Source organism: Hylobates moloch, unplaced genomic scaffold (genome assembly GCF_009828535.3).
Source record: "Hylobates moloch isolate HMO894 unplaced genomic scaffold, HMol_V3 SCAFFOLD_11, whole genome shotgun sequence".
In the NCBI taxonomy this organism is placed as follows: Eukaryota; Metazoa; Chordata; class Mammalia; order Primates; family Hylobatidae; genus Hylobates; species Hylobates moloch.
The window spans coordinates 28,455,213-28,477,631 of record NW_026652286.1 but is presented as its reverse complement, the minus strand read 5'-3'; the positions used below and the strand labels follow the sequence as shown (position 1 = coordinate 28,477,631).

Below are 22,419 nucleotides of genomic sequence, written 5' to 3'. Positions count from 1 at the left end.
TTGCTCTGTCCCCCAGGCTGGAGTGCAGTGGCGCAATCTCGGCTCACTGCAAGCTCCGCCTCCCGGGTTCACGCCATTCTCCTGCCTCACCCTCCTGAGTAGCTGGGACTACAGGTGCCCGCCACCACGCCCGGCTAATTTTTTTGTATTTTTAGTAGAGACGGGGTTTCACTGTGTTAGCCAGGATGGTCTGGATCTCCTGACCTCATGATCCGCCCTCCTCGGCCTCCCAAAGTGCTGAGATTACAGGCTTCGGCCACCGCGCCTGGCTGTGTTTACTTCTGAGAACAATGTTACAATATCAAATGAAGCAATGTGTCAAATAAGAGTAGTGATACTTGGCCAGGCGCGGTAGCTCAGGCCTGTAATTCTAGCACTTTGGGAGGCCGAGGTGGATGGATCACGAGGTCAAGAGATCGAGATCCTCCTGGCCAACATGGTGAAACCCCGTCTCTACCAAAAATATAAAAATTAGCCGGGCATGGTGGCATGCGCCTGTAATCCCAGCTACTCTGGAGGCCGAGGCAGGAGAATCGCTGGAACCCGGGAGGCGGATGTTGCAGTGAGCCTAGATCTTGCCACTGCACTCCAGCCTAGCAAAAGAGTGAGACTCCGTCTAAAAAAAAAGAGTAGTGATACTTATGTATCACAACAAGTTAGCTAAATCAATAATTATCATGGCTTCTGGGGAGAAGTGAAGATATAAAAACATAAAACATAATTAGAGAAGATCTGTTTATGCACCTATGTTTCCTAATTTGTAAATGAGTTTATGACAGATTTTATTGTTTAAGAATAGGTTCAAAAATCCATGGCAGTCATGACACTTACTTTTAAACTTGCTTTTATCCAAATCTTCCACATGGTCCTCCCCAATTAAAATCTTGGCAGCAACTTCTAGGCTTACTATCTGAGGCGTTGACACCAAAAACAGCATCACAAATTTCTGGCTCATTACCCTTAAAGACTTGTCTTTGCGGCTGTTTACAGAAGCTTTAGAGAAGGATGAGGATTAGAGAATTAAAATTCATAAAGGGACAAGTGACTTCTAAAGTAACAAGGCTAAAAATACCACCACCTGATCATACAGCTGACAACTGTGGCATCTGAACATTAAAGGCAGCAGTAGCTTTAGAGCCGTGTTCTCCAGAGAACCTTTTCCTTAGACAGAGGACAAATGCCATGCCGCCTGGAGTTTTCACTACTATCTCTCACCTGCCCGAAATTCCACTCCAGGGAGTTCCACAAAACACATGTCTGGGTGTCCATTTGGGCCAGTGTTTGATTTGATGATATGATCCTCTATACCATAACTCTTAATAAAGTCAAACTCTTGCTCATATTCTTTCTTTTTGATCATCATAATCTGCTCGGCGTACTTATTCTCCTCCCCGACGCTCTTCAAGGTGCCAAGGGTTTTGTTGAGATTGTGTCGCCCGTGCCAAGTGTACCTGTTTTTGGCGAGGCGGCTCACCATATGTAAACTCTCTAGGACGTTCACAATATCGTAAATGCGTCGACGTTCAACATCTACAAAGAAAGTGCAATTGTGTGTTACAGGTTTTTGTAATATGTTTAGAATTGAATAGCTTTTTCTTCCATGGTTTATTAGTCAGTAGGTCCTGGATAATATCACTTTCCTAACTGCAAGTGCACATACCCAACAAATACTGTGAAGGTGAGAAAGACATGTCCTTGCTTTCCAAGGGTACAAATCATATGAATTAGAAAGGCAACATTTAATGAAGGCGTAAGACGTGCTACACAGCTTTAGGAAGTTTTCACCCTAAACTTGTGAAGTAGGTATTATGATCTGCACTTTAAAAAGGATGAGAAAGGCTGGGCGCGGTGGCTCACGCCTGTAATCCCAGCACTTTGGGAGGCCGAGGCGGGCGGATCACAAGGTCAGGAGATGGCGACCATCCTGGCTAACACGGTGAAACCCCGTCTCTACTAAAAATACAAAAAATTAGCTGGGCGTGGTGGCGGGCGTCTGTAGTCCCAGCTACTCAGGAGGCTGAGACAGGAGAATGGCGTGAACCCGGGAGGCGGAGCTTGCAGTGAGCCGAGATCGCGCCACTGCACTCCAGCCTGGGCGAAAGAGTGAGACTCCGTCTCAAAAAAAAAAAAAAAGAAAAAATGAGAAAACAGAGGCTCAGACCAGCTAAGTAGCTCACCCCAAAAGAGCTAGCAAGTAGCAAACCAAGTCTTTAAAACTCTACATCTCACACTTTCCAACCACTTCCAGTACATACACGTACACACACACCCATATAATGATCATACGATAGAAACGAAATGCTGAGATTTCAGGAAAGTACAAAAACCATGATGTAGTTTTTAAAAACTTACATAAAAATAAAATATGCCTTTTTGGGTCTAATTTTGCTTACTTTCTAGCTATCATTAACAATGTGATATTAGTAATTCTGTGACTGTCATCGATCTATTTAAATTGGGTTTTCAATATTCTGTAATGTTAGAATTCTCTTCGTTCAAGAAACTTAATTTCAATTTAAATATTTGATGAGATCAGCCTTTCTGGAAAAGTGATCAATAAAACACTATTTTAATAAGGGTGCATCCTACTGACCTCTTGCGGTTCCTGGAACCTGCCAGATATGCACTTGCTTTGTACTGGCTGTTCCTTCTGCCTGGAACCCCTCTCCCTGATGTCCTTACAGCTCCCTACCTTGCTTCTTTCAAGTCCTTGCCCAGATGTCACCTTCTCAACAAAGCCTGATCTGACCACTTATGGCAAAGCACCTCCCCAGCACTCCTGATCCCTTGATCTTGATCTACAGTTTATTTTTCCACTATGCGCGTTACCTTCTAGCATGTATTATCCTTACTTACTTCCTATATCCTTTACTCAGTATCTGTTGCCCCACTAGAATACAGGTTCTAAGAGAGAAGAGATTTTGCCCTTTTTGTTTATGGATGTATCCCAGGCTCCTACAACATTGCCTGACACATAGTAGTAGAAGATTAATAGATATTTGCTGAATTAACAGGTACATCCTACCCAGCTACCATTAAGCACGTATGAAAAGTAGATGAATCTAAATGGCATATTCTTAAAATGTGAAATAAAGTTGATATTTACAAATGTATTAGAAGGGCAACTTTTCTTCATGGGGTGATTGCTTTGTATTAAAATGTATTGTCTTGCACAGCACATCACTTCACAGGTTTAGATTAAGATACCCACACGACTCCAAAAGTACCCCAAATTTGCCACAGGCCCCTTTTTAGCTCCAAATACATTCAGGTCTTTGAACAGAGGAGTAAAAAAGGGGCAGGAGGAATAACTTGTGCCCCAAACAAAACACTCAGAAAACTAGTCCTCAGAATAGTGCTGAAGGTCCAGGAGCGCATAGGTCTTGTTCCCACTCACAGAAGCTGATCCTCAGCGTCAGCTAGGAAGATAACCATTCATTAGCCTGATTCTTCAAGAACAGCAAGGGAGAGCAATGAGGCAAAAGTTCACAGTTGTAACTTTGTGAAACAAGTCATAAGACAATATTGCCTTTCTTTAAAGCTTCAGAGACAACCGTAGTCAGAAGCAACCTCCATTGTGACTTTTCTGCCTCCAAGATTTGCTGAAATTTGCAACTACTTGCCTTCATTCTTACATTAGAAGAGGGCTTTAGAGATAAAAAATTTCCATGTCGCCTTATTTGTGTCGTTTACAAACACTGGCTAGATGAGTGGGGGTCTGAAAGAGTTAAGTCCATAAAGCCACTTTAATTATTAATTCTTTCAGTGAGTTCTTTGCATACTTACTAAGTTCCTCTGCCACTTCGTCAAGGCAGATGTCATTATTCACAGCAGGGTTGGGATAATTAGGATACCGTGCTAAGAACTTATGACACAATAATCCTAAACTTTTCTCTTTTCGACTTGGTTGGGATTTCTCAAATTCATCTCCAGATAGGTGTTCCTACAAAGGAAAAGGTAAACAATGTCTTATTCTAAAATAAAGTTTGACAGATTTATTAGGGGCATCTGTGCTCGATGACTAACACCAACTTACACACGCTTAGTTTCAACAGCTGCAAAGTCTGGATGGGAGAAAAGGTTAGGGGGGCCAGTACAAAATGCTTGGCAAACCTGAAAGGAAAGCCTGAAACGAAAATAACGCAAAGGTTCAGAATTCCCAGTGCTGTATTTCTTGGGGTCCAAACCTTTCTGGTGCTCTGAAGGAAATTAGTAACAGCCTTCGGGTGGTGATGCTTTAAATTGCTGGCACTTCTCTAATAGCTACAACCCCCCGCAACAAATTCCCCAGCCTCTAACCAGTCCTCTGAAAACCTACGTGTATACAGTCTTTGGCCTCAGGTAATCCACTTCTGTTGTCAAACAAACCCCTTTTCTGATCTCTGTTGCGGATCTCAGGGCTCACAGCACTGATGAGCATTTTCAGGTTGGCTGTCGGTGTCCACGGCTCTCCCTGAGAGCCTTCCTTGGGCTTGGTGGGTGTGGTTAAAGGGCCAAAGTCAGGCTGGATCGCTGCCAACACGATATTTGCTGTGGTGGATTCTTTCAGAGGTGTTTTCATTAGTCCCCTTTTATGTGGCTCACAAAAGAGATTTTCCTGGTTTAAAAAATGTAAATAATTAAATCCATGGTAAAACCGGATTTATCAGACAGCTTGGATTCTAGAAATTGCATAACGAATAGAATCATGCCAAGGAAAAAATGTCTAATGAGATTGCAGAGTTGAGGAAATTAATAACTGTATTCTAATGGTCATGTGATATGTATTGTCAATTCTAATAATTACATTTCCCATTTTTAATTTTGCAATAAGGGATAAATATTTTCACCTTATGTTTCAACCACTGAAAAAACAACTTTAGTTAGGACTTATAATTTTAATTGTATTTTGAAATAGTTTTAGATTTAGAGAAGAGAAGCAAAGACAGTATAGAGTTCCCAAATGCCCTTCACTCAGCTTCCCCTAATTGGACTGACAATGTTAAATGATCAAACTCCTAGAAATGACTTTTGTTTACTCATGGCACTGTAATAAGTAAAGGCCTACAGTGCAGAAATTCTTATCCACCTAGCATAATGGCTGCATGCAGTGGGTGCTAAATAAAATACCACTGAAGAGTCAGAGACAAGGAGACAAGAGTGACGGATAGCATATGGTCAGATTTATCAGGGAAATCTAGAGTGTCCAACAGCAGGATTTCTGACCAGAAAAGTCTGCTCTTTGAACATCCACTCCCTCATTTTACAGATAGAGAAAATGGGGCTCAGAGAAGTAAAATGATTAGTTTGGTGCAAAGTAATTGTGGCTTTTGCTATTGAAAGTAATGGCAAAAACAGCAATTATGTTTGCACCAACCTAACAGCTACCTAAGACCACAAAGCTAGATCCTGGCAGAAGCAGGATAGCCACTGAGACAAAAGGGTAAATTAACAGCAGTTCATAAATAAGGCTAATGGGGACTATGTTCCTTCCAGTTTGGGACACCAGGGACTTCACACACTACTCCCATCTTTATCTATTTTAAAGAAAATGCTTGGAACAGCAATAAGTAAAATAATAGGCAGACCAAATAACTTTAAGAACATGGATTAATGGGACATGTTGTGACATCTTGGGTTTATCAAGTGCATTTCCATTTGTATGTTCATGGAATCCTGCATTCCTAGCTTGCAGAAGAGAAGATGCAGGCTGAGAGAGGTCACACAGGAGTAGAACCCGGATATTTTTACTCCAAGTATGGTGCTCTTCTTACATGGAAGTCAGTGTGGTGGACCCAACAGGAGCTCCTTGCCAGTATGTGCATCTGAGATGTGCTGATCTGAGAATAGGCTTTTTCTTTGCCTCAGATTATCAGAAGCAATAGTAATTCTCTTATTTGACTAACATCTAAAACTATTAGGAAATGTGCATGTAAGTTCACTTTTTTTTAACCTATCAGTAGTTGGACACCCCCCACAGACAATTCTTTTGTAATTTTACAAAATGTCTGCCCCCTAAACAGAGCATTTTGCAGATCCCATAAATAAGCTGCCAATTTGGTAAAAAGTTATCTTAAAAAGAAATTCAGTCTCCAATCATGTCAAATGCCCTTTCTGAATTCCAGTTGTTCAAGAATCCTCAGAAATGTTGTAATGAAACTAACGAATTTTTGAAGAGGGGTAGGTTTGCCCCTTTACAATCTTTCTAGTTTTTAATGATTTGGTAGCTGTCTCAGACATAAACAGAGAAAAGGTATTTTTAAGAACAATAAAATTTGTTAGTCTCATTACAACATTTCTGAGGATTCTTGAACACCTGGAATTCAGAAAGGGCATTTGACATGGTTGGAGACTGAATTTCTTTCTAAGATAATTTTCATTTTTTATACTATATTAATTAAATTAGTATATATTTTAAACTATATATTTTTGAAACTATAAGATAAAGTTCATTTTTTCCAGGTTTTTACAGAGGCTAACAAAGGATGTGGCATTAAGAAGATATATTGGATAGGGAAAAATCATGGAGTTAAATCAGGATGATACTGAATTTAAAATTGCAATGATGAATACTGAAGTTATAAAGTACCTTTTCGTTCTCCATTCTGTAAATTCCTCATACATTTAGAGTTTAAAAATGACAAATCTGGAGTTCCTCCCCAAATCCCGATGGCTCAAGTAGTCCAATCAACTGTACTAGAAGTTTTAATATCCTTAAAGAAAAAAGGAAATAGAAAAACTTAGAGAAAAACAAGAACCAAAAGATCTGTTGAAAATTCCTTCACGGACAAGAGGCTACGGAAACAAAGACTAACGAAAAATGACAAACTAGATTTATATTTTATTCTCGACCAGAGATCGCCCCACTGAGCGGAGAACGCCAACAAATGCCAGTAAGTTCCTTCAGCAAACGGATCGGCTGTCCTAAGACTTCAAGCAACCCACAGAATTTCTAGTGACAGCCCTCTCCCATCGGTAGAAAAGGCGGGCCATTCTCCGGACCCCAGCAAATACTTTAGGAAGCACCCACCTGTTCGCAGATCAGGGCTCCGGACTAAGGGCACGAGCCCAGGTCCCGGCTGAGCGCACGCGACCCCAAGTAACTGGGTACAAGTCTGCATCTAGATGCCTGGATTTCTCCCCTTACACACACGTGCACAGGCTCAGCAGTAAAGTCGTGGGAGGTCGCTTGACAGGAAAGTTCCAAATTCAGTCCCAAAGCTCCAAGCATGCAGTTGGGTATTTAAAGAGAGTCTTATAATTAAGACTTTTTTTTAATTTAAAAAAGGGCTTCCTTAAAGACACAAAGCACTATTTACTCCCTATTCGGGTGGCCAGTTCACACCACGGCGTTAGACTCCAACTTGGAAGGCCGTATTTGCCCAATAAGGCAAGCAGGTACAGTCCCCCGGCCGCCACTCGCTCGGTGCACTTCCCCCAACTTTCGGCCAAAGGCCCCTCCCCCAGGCCCTGTCCGCCCGCCGCAGTCCCGACAGTTCCCGGACAGCATCACCGTGGTTTCCAGGACAACAATTCCCGACCAATCAGAGGGCCGGAAGCGGGCCTGCGATTGGCCGACGGCGCCAGGGGCGGGGCCGGACCTTCCGCCTTCGATTTAAAAATTTGGCGCGGAAAGTCGGACCGTGGCCGGCGCCTCCCCTTAGCTGCGCGGGGCCTGAGCGCGGGCAAACCCGCGCCCGGAACCACGGCATCCCCGCCCCTCCCCCTCGTTCGCCCCCGCCCCTCTGCGCGGGAGCTCAGCTCCTCCCTCACGGCCCCCGGCGGAGCGGGAGGCGGGAAACGGCCGCCGCCGCCGCCGCCGCCACCCGCCCGAGCCCTCTCCCGGTGCCGTGTCGCCCGGGCGCCGCGCCCCTCTGCGTCCCGCTGACCTGTCAATCCACCTCACGGCAGGAGCCGGCGGGGGCTGAGCCGGGACTCGTCAGCACCGCTGCCCCTCTCAGGCCCGGGAGCCCGCGTATCTGGCAGTCAGTCAGTCTTTCCGCAGCGCCGAGGTGGGTGCCGGAGAGAGACGCCGGGACCGGGACTGGCGGGCCGGCTGGCGGGCAGAGGGAGCGTGACCGTCCAGGAGCAGCCAAGCCCCCGATTTGAAATTAACCCGCTCCCGGCGCGAGCGGATACCGCGGGCGGGGAGGGCCGCTCCCCTCCCCCACGCCCGCTCGCCCCGGCCCCGGCCCCCGCGCGCCAATCCGAGCCTCCCTACCGTAGCCGCCGGCGAATCGGTGCAGGCGCCGCCCTCCGCTCCCGCCTCTACGGCAGAGTTGGGGGAAAAGTTCAGCAACTTTTTTTTCCTTTTTTTTTTTGCATACACCCCCTCCCCTTGCTCAAAGTTGGGGAATAAAATTTGGCCCGTCCGGGGCTCTCGGGCTGGGCCGCAGGCGCCCTGCGATTCCCCGCTTGGGGCTATCTCACCCCTGCCCAGCCCCAGGCTGGCTCACCTGCCCTCGGACTCCAGCCGGACTTCTTCCCCTTGCACCCCTGGCATGCATGATTGTGCTGCCCACCGTCTGCCCCGTGCCTTGCAGAAACTGGTGTGAGGAGGGGAAAGCTTGGCTGCTGGTGCCTAAGCTCCGTGGGCGCGGGGCCTTGGCCCAGCGGTGAGAACTCAGGTATAGGAGGAAGAGGAAGGGGAAAAACCCGCCAACCCTGTCCCCGCCGTCTTTCCTCTAGGTCTCCCACCCACTCCTCCCTTTCTCTTCCCTGTTGTCTTTCCCTCTTTTTCCTGTCTCCGAGCCTCAGGCAGCTTTAGCCTAGTTCCCTGTAGAGCCCTAGCAGGGTGGGGAGACACTTCCATCCTTCGTCCTCACTTTGCAGAACGGGACACCGAGCACCTGGATCATTTGCTCCAGCGTTGGCTCCCTTTGCTCTCCTCTGCCTTAGACTTTTCTGCGGACTGGTGTTGAGTGTTGCCCAACCGCGCCGAGATCTGGGCGCCGGTCTGTCGATCTGGACTCGGTTTGGCTCTTCCTCCTCTGTAATCGCACGTCTTTAGGCTCCAGCAGGGCCCGGGGCCACGCTCCCCCACTCCTACCGCTAACTTGGGGATCAGTGACTCTCCCATTGCTGACTAGCAGGGCGAGGCATTTTTATTTTCTGCGAAACGCGATGAGGGCAGGGATGCTATGATATTGAGGCTGGGTTCGCAGCTCAGCAGCTGCCGGCCATAGGGCCAGGGGTCTCCGTGGTGAGCGAAGGCTCATCTCCCCGCGGAACGCGACCGCAGGCTTGCGGGGTGGCCGCCCTGGAATGTTGGCGCCGTCGTGTCCCTGTCCCCCTTTCGTCTCCAGCTGAGGTGCAGGTCTTGCTCAAGAAGGCGCTTCGACCTGAAAGCAGGCCTTTCAGGTACGTGCAGAGGTTAAATAGCTCGCAGATTTAAAATAAAGCAGAGGTCACTATACAGGGTTCCACTGTTGCTAGCACTGAGCGGCTGGTTCTTACTAAGCCCAGGTACCCCTTTTTTGGAGCAAGGCTGGGTTCTAAATGTATCAACAAAAAGTGCAGGGTTGGTGCTTCTGCTTTAGCCAGTAGCTGTTGGCCAGATTGTCATCTCCCCCAACCCCCCTGAATGGTCAGCGCTCCCTAGAGTGCATAGGTTCAGCTATGCTTAATGTACCTGAGGTTATTACAGCCCCGAAGTCCTGTGGGCCATAAATCCCCTTTAAAGTTCTTTAGAAGCAGTCTGCCTCATGCACCTGTGTTCAGAGATAGTGACTAATTCGTTCAAATCTGTGATCTACAGGGCCATTCATGCTGCAGATGTCTGAGTGACAATTACCTGTAAGGCACATCATGCAGGGAGCAGCCACCTCTGGTGACACTTGACAGATGGCCTCTCATTTCATAACTCAGCACAGGTGTGAAAGCATGGGGTATGACTCCGAGAGAGAAGGAGCATTTTAAAGTGACAAACCCAAGGTCTCACTGTAAGTGACAGGGCTGGGATTTGAAGCCAAGGGTGTTTAATGCCTCAGGGCTTTCCACTGAAAGCTGTGTTCACCACTGTGCGTGGTGCTCATCCTTACTTGCTTCATAGGATAGTTGTGTCCCATTTTATAGAGAAGAAAACTGAGGCACAAAAGGGTTAAACTGATGGCCAAGTTAGCTACAGAGCCAGAATTAGAATCCAGGTCTACCTGCTCCAAGTTCATACATCCCATTCCACTGCCTCTGAAAGTTCCTATGAGAGCAATCTTAGTGCCAACTCAGGCTAGCCCTTAACCATTTCAACCCCTCCCTAAACACACAAAAAAACAGGAAGGTGAGAATGTAATTCTTGCTTACTGATAGTTGTCATGTCTTACTGAAGGAAGTGAAATTATAGTCAAACTCATTGAATATGTTGAAAAGTGGTTTTATTAAGACTGAAATGATACAGTTTTGAAGTCTTAAAAACACTTGTAATGAAAGGTAATAAAGAAAGAAAGGTTCTACTCATCACTGTGTAGAGTACCAATTTGAAATGCAGCATGAGTGTAAAGGAGAGAAAAGACTACTGAAAACTTTTATGTTTACTGCATAACCAAGAAGGAAGGATCAGGGCATAAGCTTGAAATCTTTTTTTTTAATTTTCCCATCAAATATGTTTTCCACTTATTAGTTACATAATCCAAGGGAATATTTTTGTATTTGTTTCTGGTCTTTTGTTCATCATGTTGTGTAATCTGTGTCTCACTGAAGTTAGACCAGTTTTTCTACTCTGTGCTGCCGCCCTTCTGGATTGCACAACTCGGAGAGCTGATATGTTGTGTAACACGTTCAGCATTAAATAAAGCATTATGAAAAAAGATATCAAAGGTAAGGGGGAAAGATAGGCATCACCGGGGTGCCTACATTCAAAGGTAATATTTGGGATTTCTGAAGCGTGTCCCTTTTCATCATCACCAAAAAGACAGGCAAGACCTTCACCTGCTGAGCAGGGAAGGATGAAGGGCTAAGGAAGGAGTTCTAGCTGATGGGTTTCTTGACCTTTCCTGTCTCTCTTGCTGCCCCACCTCCTAGGTGCTTATATCACCAACTCTGCTTCCTGACCTAGTGGGGCAATTTGGGTTTGTGCTTTATCTGCAGTACGTGTTGGCATAGATACCACAAAACAGCTGTCTGGAGCTTAAAACTGCACAAATCCCTATGTGCTGGGTTGGATTGTGGCTGCTCACAACTAGATCTCAGCTATTCCTAGTCCTTGTACTACGCCTGCAAATGAATCATGCTGGGTCTAGTCTGGGCAGGGTTAAAGAGGATGGATACAAGCAAGGGACCCAGGAAGTGGGCATGCCTGGAGCTGGCTTGTGCTGACTGTGGAGCTAGACTAGGTCAGAGTATGTCCCAGGCAGCAGCAGGGCTGTATGTGAAATCCCTTCAGACTCTCCTGTGACCTCCTGTGGGAAATTCCTGATGGGCTCTGATCTATCCTGATGAGCCCTATATAGACATTTGCAGCCCTGGACTCAGCTGCAGCAGCAACAGTTGCTGCCATTTATTGAGCAATTACTGCTTCTAATTTTTTTTTTTTCTAAGACAGAGTCTTACTCTGTCACCCAGGCTGGAGTGCAGTTGTGTGATCTCAGCTCACTGCAACCTCTGCCTCCTGGGTTCAAGCAATTCTTCTGCCTCAGCCTCTCGAGTAACTGGGACTACAGGCGTGCGCCACCACGCCCGGCTAATTTTTATATTTTTAGTAGAGACAGGGTTTCACCATATTGGCCAGGCTGGTCGCAAACTCCTGACCTCATGATCTGGCCGCCTCAGCCTTCCAAAGTGCTAAGATTACAGGCGTGAGCCACTGCGCCCAGCCAGCTTCTAAATTTTAAGAATACTTTGGGGATAATGGAACACAAATTACTGAGAGTCCTCATGCGAAGCTGGAGTCTGAGTTCTGTTCTCATTTTATTATTGCACATGGAATCTTAAAATTGTCGTAATGTCATGTAATCCAGTGCTTATCAGTGGGTTGGAAAAACCCACTTTTCGAGGTTCTAGGACATTAAAGAAGTATATGTAGAGATTCCTAGGAGTAGGGTTCAGGAATTTATTACCTAAAATATAGACCTACTGGAGCCAGGCGCTGTGGCTCATGCTTATAATCCCAGCACTTTGGGAGGCCAAGGCGAGTGCATCACTTGAGGTCAGGAGTTTGAGACCAGCCTGGCCACATGGTGAAACACCGTCTGTACTAAAAACAGAAAAATTAGCTGGGCCTGTTGGTGGGTGCCTGTAATTCTGGCTACTTGGGAGGCTGAGGCAGGAGAATTGCTTGAACCCGGGTGGTGGAGGTTGCAGTGAGCCAAGATTGCACCACTGCACTCCAGCCTGGGCCAGTGAGCAAGACTCTGTCTCAAAAAAAAAAAAAAAAAAGTCCCATTCAATGCAGGAATCCTATAACCTTCCTGATCAATTAATGATTGCTGCTCTTTGCTTAAAGCTGGTAGTGAAAGGTAACTGTGCTGATCCCCTCCAGGCAGATTTATCACATCCTGTTCTTGATCATAACCCTATATAGGCACCTCTGTTATGGATGCTTCCCACCTACACCACCGTGTGCTCCTTAAGGCAGGGAGAGGGACTTCTTCACCTCTTGGTCTTTCCAGTGCCCAGCAAAGTGCCAGACCCAGAGCAGGGGCTTGATAGATGTTGGTTGATGGAGTAAAATTCTACTCTGGAATGTTATCCCACCAACCTCAGATGATACCTTGTCTTTTAATCTCTTTATCTTCAGTACTGAGTTCAATGCCCGGCACACACTTGGTGTTCCATAATGCTAGGAAAATGAGCTCGTAATTACCACTGCCTTTTAAATGTCAGGTTTTTTACTTTAGCTAGGTTCTTTGGTTTTATTTATTTACTCACTGAAAAATACTATACTGAGTGCTATACTATGCCCCTAAACCCTGAATTGGGTGCTAGATATACACAGTGAGTGAAAGAGATAAAGTCCTTGCCCTTTTGGAGTTTATATTCAAGCAGTAGAAAGTGTCTGGTGCAAAGTGTTAGCTTTTATTGTATTTTTTTTCCTGTAAGTGTGAGATTTCTCTGCCATTCCTCAATTCAACAAATATGCCTTTTTATTTTTATTTTTTTAAAATAAATGCTCTACCTCTATAGTACTTTTTAAAAATTTCTGTAGATATTTTTCTTCCCTAGGAACCCAAGTTTTCTTCTCTTCTTTCAGCCCATATGTATGCATCACTTGCTCCAAGCCTAGGAACTCTGCTAGGCACCAGTTACAGGACACAATGGCTGCCCTTGGGATCCCAGCAACAAAGCCAACTCTTCACTTACTCACACTCCCCCTCTCTCTTTCTCCCTCTTCTGCGGAGATGTGGACTTCATCTGGACAAATTGTCTGCTTCTCTGAGTTCTTCAAGATTGTGGCCTCTTAGTCACTGGAGGATGCCCTGTTTCTCCTGGAATGATACTGAAGCATAAGTGGGTTCCTTGCACCTCAGTGGCCCTCAGTCATTGCGAATTCAGGCACTGGGAAGACAGAGCAAGCTCTTGATCAGCTGTGTCAGGCTGGGAGAATCCCCGACATAAGGTTCTAGGCAGTCACCAAACATGCTAATAATCCACTCCTCCCCGAAATCCGAAATCTACCTGATTTCTTCCAACCTCTTGGAACTAAAGAATACCCCTTAAAGTTATGGTTTTCAGGATATGATTTGACCTAATATGCTTCATGATACCCGGATATATTATGGTAGAGTTTTATTGCTCATTCAACTGCTTTATTGTTCAATACAGAGACAGAATAGGACCTACACAAATTAATTTTGTTGACCAAAAAAACTTAAGACTTTCCAAAAGAATTAGATAGCTGTCCTCTAAGCCTTAATCAAAAATGTTTAGGCCAGGTGCAGTGGCTCACGCCTGTAATCCCAGCACTTTGGGAGGCTGAGGCGGGTGGATCACGAGGTCAGAAGATTGAGACCATCCTGGCTAACACGGTGAAACCCCGTCTCCACTAAAAATACAATAGCAGGGTGTGGTGGTGGATGCCTGTAGTCCCAGCTACTCAGGAGACTGAGGCAGGAGAATGGCGTGAACCCGGGAGGCGGAGGTTGCAGTGAGCTGAGATCACGCCACCGCACTCTAGCCTGGGCAACAGAGCAAGACTCCATCTCAAAAAAAAATAAATAAATAAAGTTTAATAAAAGCTCACAGCAGTTATCAATATGGAAATTGACTAGAGTATATTAATCCACATCTGGTTATAGTTATCAATGAATTGCATTTGAATTTGCCCACAAAATGTATAGTTCTATATACTCTTTTACAATAGTGCTAACATGGAACATAGTCCGTGATTGATCATATGCTCGGCCATAAAGCGAGTCTCCATAAATTAAAAAAAAAAAAAAAATCGAAACCAAACAAGCCATACTCTCCGCCACAGCAGGATAAAAATTAAAATCAATACTAAGATGATCTTTCAGAAACCACACAATAACATGGAAATTAAACAACTTACTCCTGAATGAGTTTTGGGTAAACAATGAAATTATGGCAGAAATTTTAAAATCTCTTGGAAATACATGAAAACAGAGATATGACATACCAAAATCTCTGGGTTGCACAAAAGCAGTGTTAAGAAGAAAGGTTATAGCACTGAGTGCCTACCTCAAAAAGCTAGAAAGATCTTAAATTAATGATCTAACGTCACACCTAGAAGAACCAGAAAAATAAGAACAAATGAATCTCAAAGTTAGCAGAAGAAGAGAAATAATTAAAATCAAAGTGGAACTGAATGAAATTGAGGCCCCAAATCCATACAAAGAATTAACAAAAACCAAGTTGGTTATTTGAAAGGATATACCTCTATGCACACAAACTAGAAAATCTACAGGAAATGGATAAATTCCTGGAAATACACAATCACCCAAGGTTGAATCAGGAAGGAATTGAAACACTGACCAGATCAATATTTAGTTCCAAAATTGAATTAGTAATAAAAAACCCTATCAATCATAAAAATCCCTAGACCAGATGGATTCACAGCCTAATTCTACCAGACATACAAAGAAGAGTTGGTACCAGTTCTACTGAAACTATTCCTAAAAATCAAGGTGGAGGGATTCTTCCCTAACTCATTCTACAAAGCCAGCATCACCCTGATACCAAAACCTGGCAAAGATACAACAAAAAAAGAGAACTACAGGCCAATATCCCTGATGAACATAGATGCAAAAATCCTCAACAAAATACTAGCAAATTGAATTCAACAGCACGGCAAAAAGTTGATTCACCATGAACAAGTAGACTTCATTCCTGGGATGCAAGATTGGTTCAACATATACAAATCAATAAATGTGACTCACCACATATGCAGAATTAAAAGCAAAAATCATATGATCTCAATAGACATAGAAAAAGCTTTTGATAAATCCAACATCCCTTCACGATAAAAACCATCAAGAAGCTAGGCCTCGAAGGAACATACCTAAAAATAATAAGAGCCATCTATGACAAACCCATAGCCAACATCATGAAAACTGGAAGCATTCCTCTTGAGAACTGGAACAAGACAAGGATGCCATACCCACTCTCACCACTCCTATTCAACACAGTACTAGAAGTGCTTGCCAGAACAATCAGGCAAGAGAAAGAAATAAAAGGCATCTGAGTAGGAAAAGAATAAGTCAAACTATCTCTTCATGGACTATATGATTCTATACCTAGAAAACCCTAAAGACTCTGCCAAAAGGCTCCTAGAACTGTAAACAGTAAAGTTTTAGGATACAAAATCAATGTACAAAAATCAGTAGCATTTCTATATACCAATAGCATTCAAGCTGAGAGCAAAATAAAGAACTCAGTCCCATTTACAATAGACACACACACACACACACACACACACACACCCCTAGGAATACATCTAACCGAGGAGGTGAAAGAATCTCTACAAGGAGAACTACAAAACACTGCTCAAGAAATCAGAGATGACACAAACAAATGAAAAGTTTCCATGTTCATGACTTGGAAGAGTCAGTATCATTAAAATGGTCATACTGCCCAAAGCAATCTACAGATTCAATGATATTCATATCAAACTACCAACATCGTTTTTCACAGAATTGGAAAAAAATTCTACAATTCATATGGAACCAATAAAGAGCCTAAATAGCCAAAGCAATCTTAAGAAAAAGAACAAAGCCGGAGACATCACATTACCCAACTTCAAACTATATTATAAAGCTACAGTAACCCAAACAGCATGATACTGGTACAAAAATGTACACATAGACCATTAGAACAGAATAGATAACCCAGAAGTAAAGCCACACACCTACAGGCATCTAATCTTTAACAAAGTTGACAAAGATAACCAATGAGGAAAGGATTCCCTATTCAATAAATGGTGCTGGGATAGCTGGATAGCCATATGCAGAGGGATGAAACTGAACCCCTGCCTTTCAAGATATACAAAAATTAACTCAAGTTGCATTAAAGACTTAAATGTAACACCTCAAACTAAGAATCCTAGAAGAAAACCTAAGGAACACCAACCACTCTGGACATTAGCCTTAGGAAACAATTTATGACTAAGTCCTCAAAAGCAATTGCAATAAAAAATTTGACAAGTGAGACCTAATTAAACTAAAGAGCTTTTGCACAACAACAGAAACTATCAACAGAGTAAACAGACAACCTAGAGAATGGGGAAAAAAATGGCAAATTATGCATCCAGCAAAGGTCTAATACCCAGAATCTGTAAAGAACTTAAATAACTGAACAAGCAAAAATCAAATAACCCCATTAAAAAATGGACAAAAGACGGCTGGGCGCGGTGGCTCATGCCTGTAATCCCAGCATTTTTGGGAGGCCGAGACGGGTGGATCACAAGGTCAGGAGATCGAGACCATCCTGGCTAACACAGTGAAACCCTGTCTCTACTAAAAATATAAAAAATTAGCCAAGCGTGGTGGTGGGCGCCTGTAGTCCCAGCTACTTGGGAGGCTGAGGCAGGAGAATGGCATGAACCCGGGAGGCGGAGCTTGCAGTGAGCCGAGATTGTGCCACTGCACTCCAGCCTGGGTGACAGAGCGAGACTCCGTCTCAAAAAAACAAACAAACAAACAAAAAACAGACAAAAGACATGAACACATCTCAAAAGAAGACACACAAGCAGCCAACAAACATGAAAAAATGCTCCACATCACTAATCAGAGAAATGCAAATCAAAACCCAATAAGATACCATCTCACACCAGTCTGAATGGCTGTTATTAAAATGTTAAAAAGCAACGGATGTTGTTGAGGCTGTGGAGAAAAGGGAATGCTTTTACATGGTTGGTGGGAATGTAAATTAGTTCAGTCACTGCGGATATCAGTTTGGAGATTTCTCAAAGAACTCAGAACTACCATTTGACCTAGAAATCCCATTGCTGAGTATATATCCAAGAGAAAACAAATTGTTCTACCAAAAAGACACATGTACTTGCATGTTCATCAAAGCACTATTCAGAATAGCAAAGACATGGAATCATCCTAGGTGCCCATCAGCGGTAGATTGGATAAAGAAAATGTGGTACATACATACCACGGAATACTACACAGCCATAAGAAAGAATGAAATCATGTCCTTTGAAGCAACATGGGTGCAGCTGTAGGCCACTATCCTAAGTGTATTACCATAGGAACAGAAAACTAAATACCACATGTTCTCACTTACAAGTGGGAGCTAAACTTTAGGTACTCATGGACATAAACATGGCAACAGTAGAAACTGGGGACTACTAATGAGAGGAGGGAGGGAGGGGAACAAAGGTTGAAAAATAAACAGTTGGGTACTATACCCACTACCTGGGTGATGGGATCATTCATACTCCAAACCTCGGCATCTTGCAATATACCCAGGTAACACACTTGCACATGTATCCCCTGAATCTAAAATGAAAGTTGAAAAAAAAGTTGAAAAAGTTATTAAACAATAACTTCACAAGATGTTCAAATCGATTTACCACTGAAAGAAGATCTATGAAAATGTGTTTTGACCAAACTTAGTATTAGGCAGGCACACAGATAAGATTTTCCATTCTTAACATCCTCACTGTAATGCACTACATTTGAAGCACCTGGATGTGCTATCAGATGGGAAATTTAGCATTATATATTGGAAGCATTGAGAAACATTGGTCTTTCATTTCTATTTTTCCCCTCCTTTCCTCCTCCTGCCCCACAATATGTTATTCATCTGGTTTTAATGCTACATAAATATGCATTGTCTCATGCCTGTTTGTGTTGGATGCCTTGTGCTAAGCTGTAACAAAATGTTGCTTCTTTTGCTATCTGTATACAGCTGCTTGCTTTAAATTAGTAGATTCTGAAATAGCTTTCCTTGCATGTCTAAAATAAAAGTATTGCATGTACTTCAAAAAAAAAAAAAAGAAAGTTGAAAAAAAATTACAAATTTGAACAAGCATTTTTATTTAAAAAAATAGATAAAATAGTGCTAAGCTTTGTTACAGATTCAATCTTTGAGATAACAATTTAAAATTGTTTTAAAGTTGATTTGAAGAATACAAAATGACATTACTTTTAAATTATTTTTCCCTTTTTTTATTTTTAGAGACAGGGTCTTGCCCTGTTACCCAGGCTGGAGTGCAATGGTGTGATTATAGCTCACTGCAGCCTTGAACTCCTGGTCTCAAGCAGTTCTCCTGCCTGGGCCTCCTAAAGTGCTGGGATTACAGGCATGAGCTACCACTCCTGGCCTAAGATGGCTGCTTTTAAAGAAATCAGGGTCTGGAGGACAGGGAAGTATCTTCTAGTCTGTAATCTTTCCTGGAGATAGGATAAGATGTGGATGAAAATTAGGACTTTCTGGTGAAACAGACCTTGGTTGGTTCAAAGGCCATCTCATCATTATAGCTGTTCATCCTTAGTCAAATGACTTAACCTCTCTGAACCTCCTTTCCCCCCACTCCCTAAAATTGGGATTAAAATATACATCTTCATGGGCTCTCATGAGGATTAGGTGAGATAATAGATGCAAAGTACTTAGCACAATGTTTAGCACATGGCAAGTACTTAATAGCTATTATTATCGTATGTTGTTGTATATAATATAATCCAAACCAATCCAGAGATTGGTATATCTGCCTTTGTGTTTATTTTTGCCTTCCTAATCACTTTGTAGAGATTCCCAATAGCTAGATTGTGTCTAAGAACCTTTGGCCAGGAAATTGTTTCTTCTAAGCAGCAGAATCTGTGTCCTCCACCCCCTTCCCCGACCTCCCACTGCCCCTACTGCAGGTGCAGCTATGTTCAGTGCTCAGCTGAGCGAATGCCCAGTGTCTCTGGAATCCTTACAACTAGAAGCCTGCTTTATCTTTTTTTTTTTTTTAGAGGAGAAATGGCTTGAGAAAGACATGTTGAAGAGGAAAAATACGTTAAGGTAACATATTCTTATCTATTACTAGAATTAGTCAATGCATCATAAATTTAAGGTTTTGTGTCTAGTTTATTGGCTCTATTAGTAAATATCACCTCTCTTGTGCTTCACTTTCTGGTCTTTTTGCTCCCAGCCCAGAGATTTCTTAATTGCTCGAAGTACAGGCCCAGGCATAGTATTGGATTTGGTTAACACTTGCCAACTGGCTTAGAATCTGAAGACTCCAGCTCTAGTTCCCGACTCTGACACCTACTAGCTCTGCAACTTTAGGGAAACCACTTACCTCTCTGAGCCTCAGTTTCCTCCTCTGTGAAATGGGCTGGTAATATCTATGGCATAAACACTTCATTGATGGTATGGGACCAGCTGAGGCTACATGTGTAAAAATATTGTTTGAAAATGTTAATTGCTATTTGATTATAAGGACATAGTCTTATTAATATGATCAAATCTCTTGCTAGCTTATTGGTTTTCATAGTGGGAGATGTCACTTGCTGTGTGATCTTGGACAAGTCACTGAACTCCTCTGAGCTGCACTTGTCTCCCCTGTGACATGGGGAGCGTAGACTTGAGTACTTAAATCTCCTGACATTGTACAAGTCTATGCTGATGCCAAAATTTCCTTGAAAACTGGAAAAAGCACAAGCTTTGAAGTCTGATGGACTGGGGTTAATCCCCGGCTTCGCAGCTTGCTTTCTTTTTGTCTCTCTGTACCCATAAAGGATTATCTCAGAATGTTCTGGGTATTTTTGAAAAGTAACAGCAGCTTGGCTGAAAGACAATTTTGTCCATAATAAGACATCAGCTGTGAGCAGAGTTCTGCAGTGGCAGAAAACGGGTGAGGCAGAGATTCAGGTTATAATTTCCAAACTCCAGTGGCCCATTTGGTAGAACCAGTTTGCATTTGTATGTTGAATTTTTGTTGACTAAATAACAGTGATTCAAGAGCTGAGATGGTTTATTGGTCCCCTTGGGGAGGGCTGTATTACTGTCAAGGTGTGGATAAAGCGTTTCAGGCAGGCCTGCGGCTGGCCCCTGGTCCAGTGGTGTGCAGCTGTGTCAATAGGCCTTTGAAGTCCACGCACACCAGCTGACTGGTCAGCAGCCCCTGGGATGGTCTCTACAACCTTCGTCACAGGAAATTGGGAAAGGCATGTGGAAGCTAGCATTGCTGGAAGGGGAGGAGAAGAAAACTGTTGGGCTCTTTGATGAAAACATGGGAGAAATTTACCCAAATTCACAAGCTGAGCCCATCAGCAGGATCTGGGATTGTTGATCACTGCTCTCTCTCTTTCTGGCTCCAGATCAATGTGATGAGCTGGTTTATCTTTATTCTGACTTGAATATGTGCCAGCTAGTGCTTCCATGAGGCCTCAGTATAGTGATAGGTATGCTGGTGGCGCTGGTGGTGCTGATGGTGCTGCAAGATTCACAAAGAGCTTCTGAATCATTAAAATGTGAACAACCCCTGTTCAGGAAAATTTTAATGCAAAATATTTTTCATTTTTATTTGTTCGTCTTTTCTGGTATTCTACATTTTGGGGCACTGGCCTCTTCCCCTGCCCCAGGATTTTCCCCATGTTCAGGTGCTTCATCATCACATGATCTCATTTAATCGTCACAACATCCCTGAGGTATGTTGTCTTCAATCCCCCTTTGGCAAAAGAGGAAATGGAAGCTCTGGTTAAAACTTCGTGAAGATAACGCAGCTTAGTAGGAAACCCTGAGCTGTCTGACTCTCAAGCCTGTGTTGGGAAATCCTGCCCTGTGCTAACTCTCGCTGCAGAGATCCTATCTGGATAAAGTGCTGGGTAACCAGGAATCAGAACTTCTGGAGGAGGAGTATGACTTCTTTTCTGTCCCTGCTGCTTGAGTTCAAACCCTCACCATCCTCTTCTTCTCTTCCCTGTTCTTGCTCTGTACCTCCACTCCGTCACTGAGTCTTGACACTTTGGCCCAGCGTCCCCCTTGCACCCCTGCCTTTTCTTTCTTACCCTTGTTGCCACACACCTGTGGCACTGCCGTAGCTGGCAGCTCCCTTTGTCACTGGTCTTTCCCTTTTCCATCTTTTCCACTCACCCTGCCGGACTCATCTTCCTTTAACACTGCTTCGTCCTATTTCATTAAAAATATCCCAGGGACTCATGAGATAAGGTCAAGACTCAGTGCTTGACCTGACACACCCCCTAGTCCCCCCAGGTAGACTTCAAAGCTTGTACATTCGTCCTTTTTCACGCTGCTGATAAAGACAGACTCGAGACTGGGCAATTTACGAAAGAAAGAGGTTTATTGGACTTACAGTTCCATATGGCTAGGGAGACCTCACAATCACGGTGGAAGGCAAGGAGGAGCAAGTCATGTCTTACGTGGATGGCAGCAGGCAAAACAGAGTTTGTGCAGAGAAACTCCCATTTTTAAAACCATCAGATCTTGTGAGACCCATTCACTATCATGAGAACAGCATGGGAAAGACCCACCCCATGACTCAATCACCTCCCACCAGTTCCTCCCATGACATATGGGAATTGTAGGAATTGTGGGAGTTAAAATTCAAGATGAGATTTAGGTGGGGACACAGCCAAAACATATCAACTCCTTTCCAGCCTTGCCCGTCACTTCCTGCAATAACTTGATGTTGCCTGGGATTTTCTGACTTCAGCATCTTTGCTCATGAGGTATCTTCTGCCTAGAATGTAACACACCTTCCCACCCAACCTCCCCTCTGCTAAAAATCTCACCATGGTCTGCCTGAAGTAGCCTGTCTTTAATGAAGCTTTCTCCAGTCACCTTGCAGGAATGATCCCCCCACCTTGAACACTGAAACACTTAAACAGTACTTCTCATATGCTGCTTCACTTTAATTATTTGTGTGCCAACATTTCCTCCCTATATACCAATGTGATGATGGAACCCGTGTGTGTATCCCCCACTGTGGTCATTAGCATAGTGCCTTATATATAGTGGTCCCTTTGTTGCATGTAAACTAATGAACAGTGAAAAGCAAATAAAAAGCAGTAAGTCATTTATTGTTTTCCA

At 43.6% G+C, this 22,419-nt stretch overlaps 1 protein-coding gene and 1 long non-coding RNA gene across 7 annotated transcripts in view; one reads left to right on the top strand and one right to left on the bottom strand.

The window, feature by feature from the left end:
* E2F8 (E2F transcription factor 8) overlaps positions 1-8,086 on the bottom strand; it is a 17,535-nt gene extending 9,449 nt beyond the window's left edge. For 2 of the 6 annotated variants that reach the window (XM_032166421.2, XM_032166425.2), the window contains exons 1-6: positions 7,010-7,383; positions 6,569-6,692; positions 4,319-4,597; positions 3,787-3,943; positions 1,216-1,530; positions 832-993 (exon numbers count right to left, since the gene is read on the bottom strand). In XM_032166421.2, the coding sequence (XP_032022312.1) occupies positions 832-993; positions 1,216-1,530; positions 3,787-3,943; positions 4,319-4,597; positions 6,569-6,583 (928 nt within the window). In that variant the 5' untranslated portion in view covers positions 6,584-6,692; positions 7,010-7,383. Of the gene's footprint in view, positions 1-831; positions 994-1,215; positions 1,531-3,786; positions 3,944-4,318; positions 5,200-6,568; positions 6,693-7,009; positions 7,408-7,868 lie in introns of those variants that run through there. The other 4 variants (XM_032166424.1, XM_032166422.2, XM_032166423.2 and 1 more) reach the window with 4 other exon arrangements.
* Positions 7,727-22,419, top strand: LOC131380677 (uncharacterized). Its single transcript, XR_009208753.1, has 3 exons — positions 7,727-7,991; positions 19,340-19,386; positions 19,517-22,419. It is a non-coding gene; the product is annotated as an uncharacterized LOC131380677 (long non-coding RNA).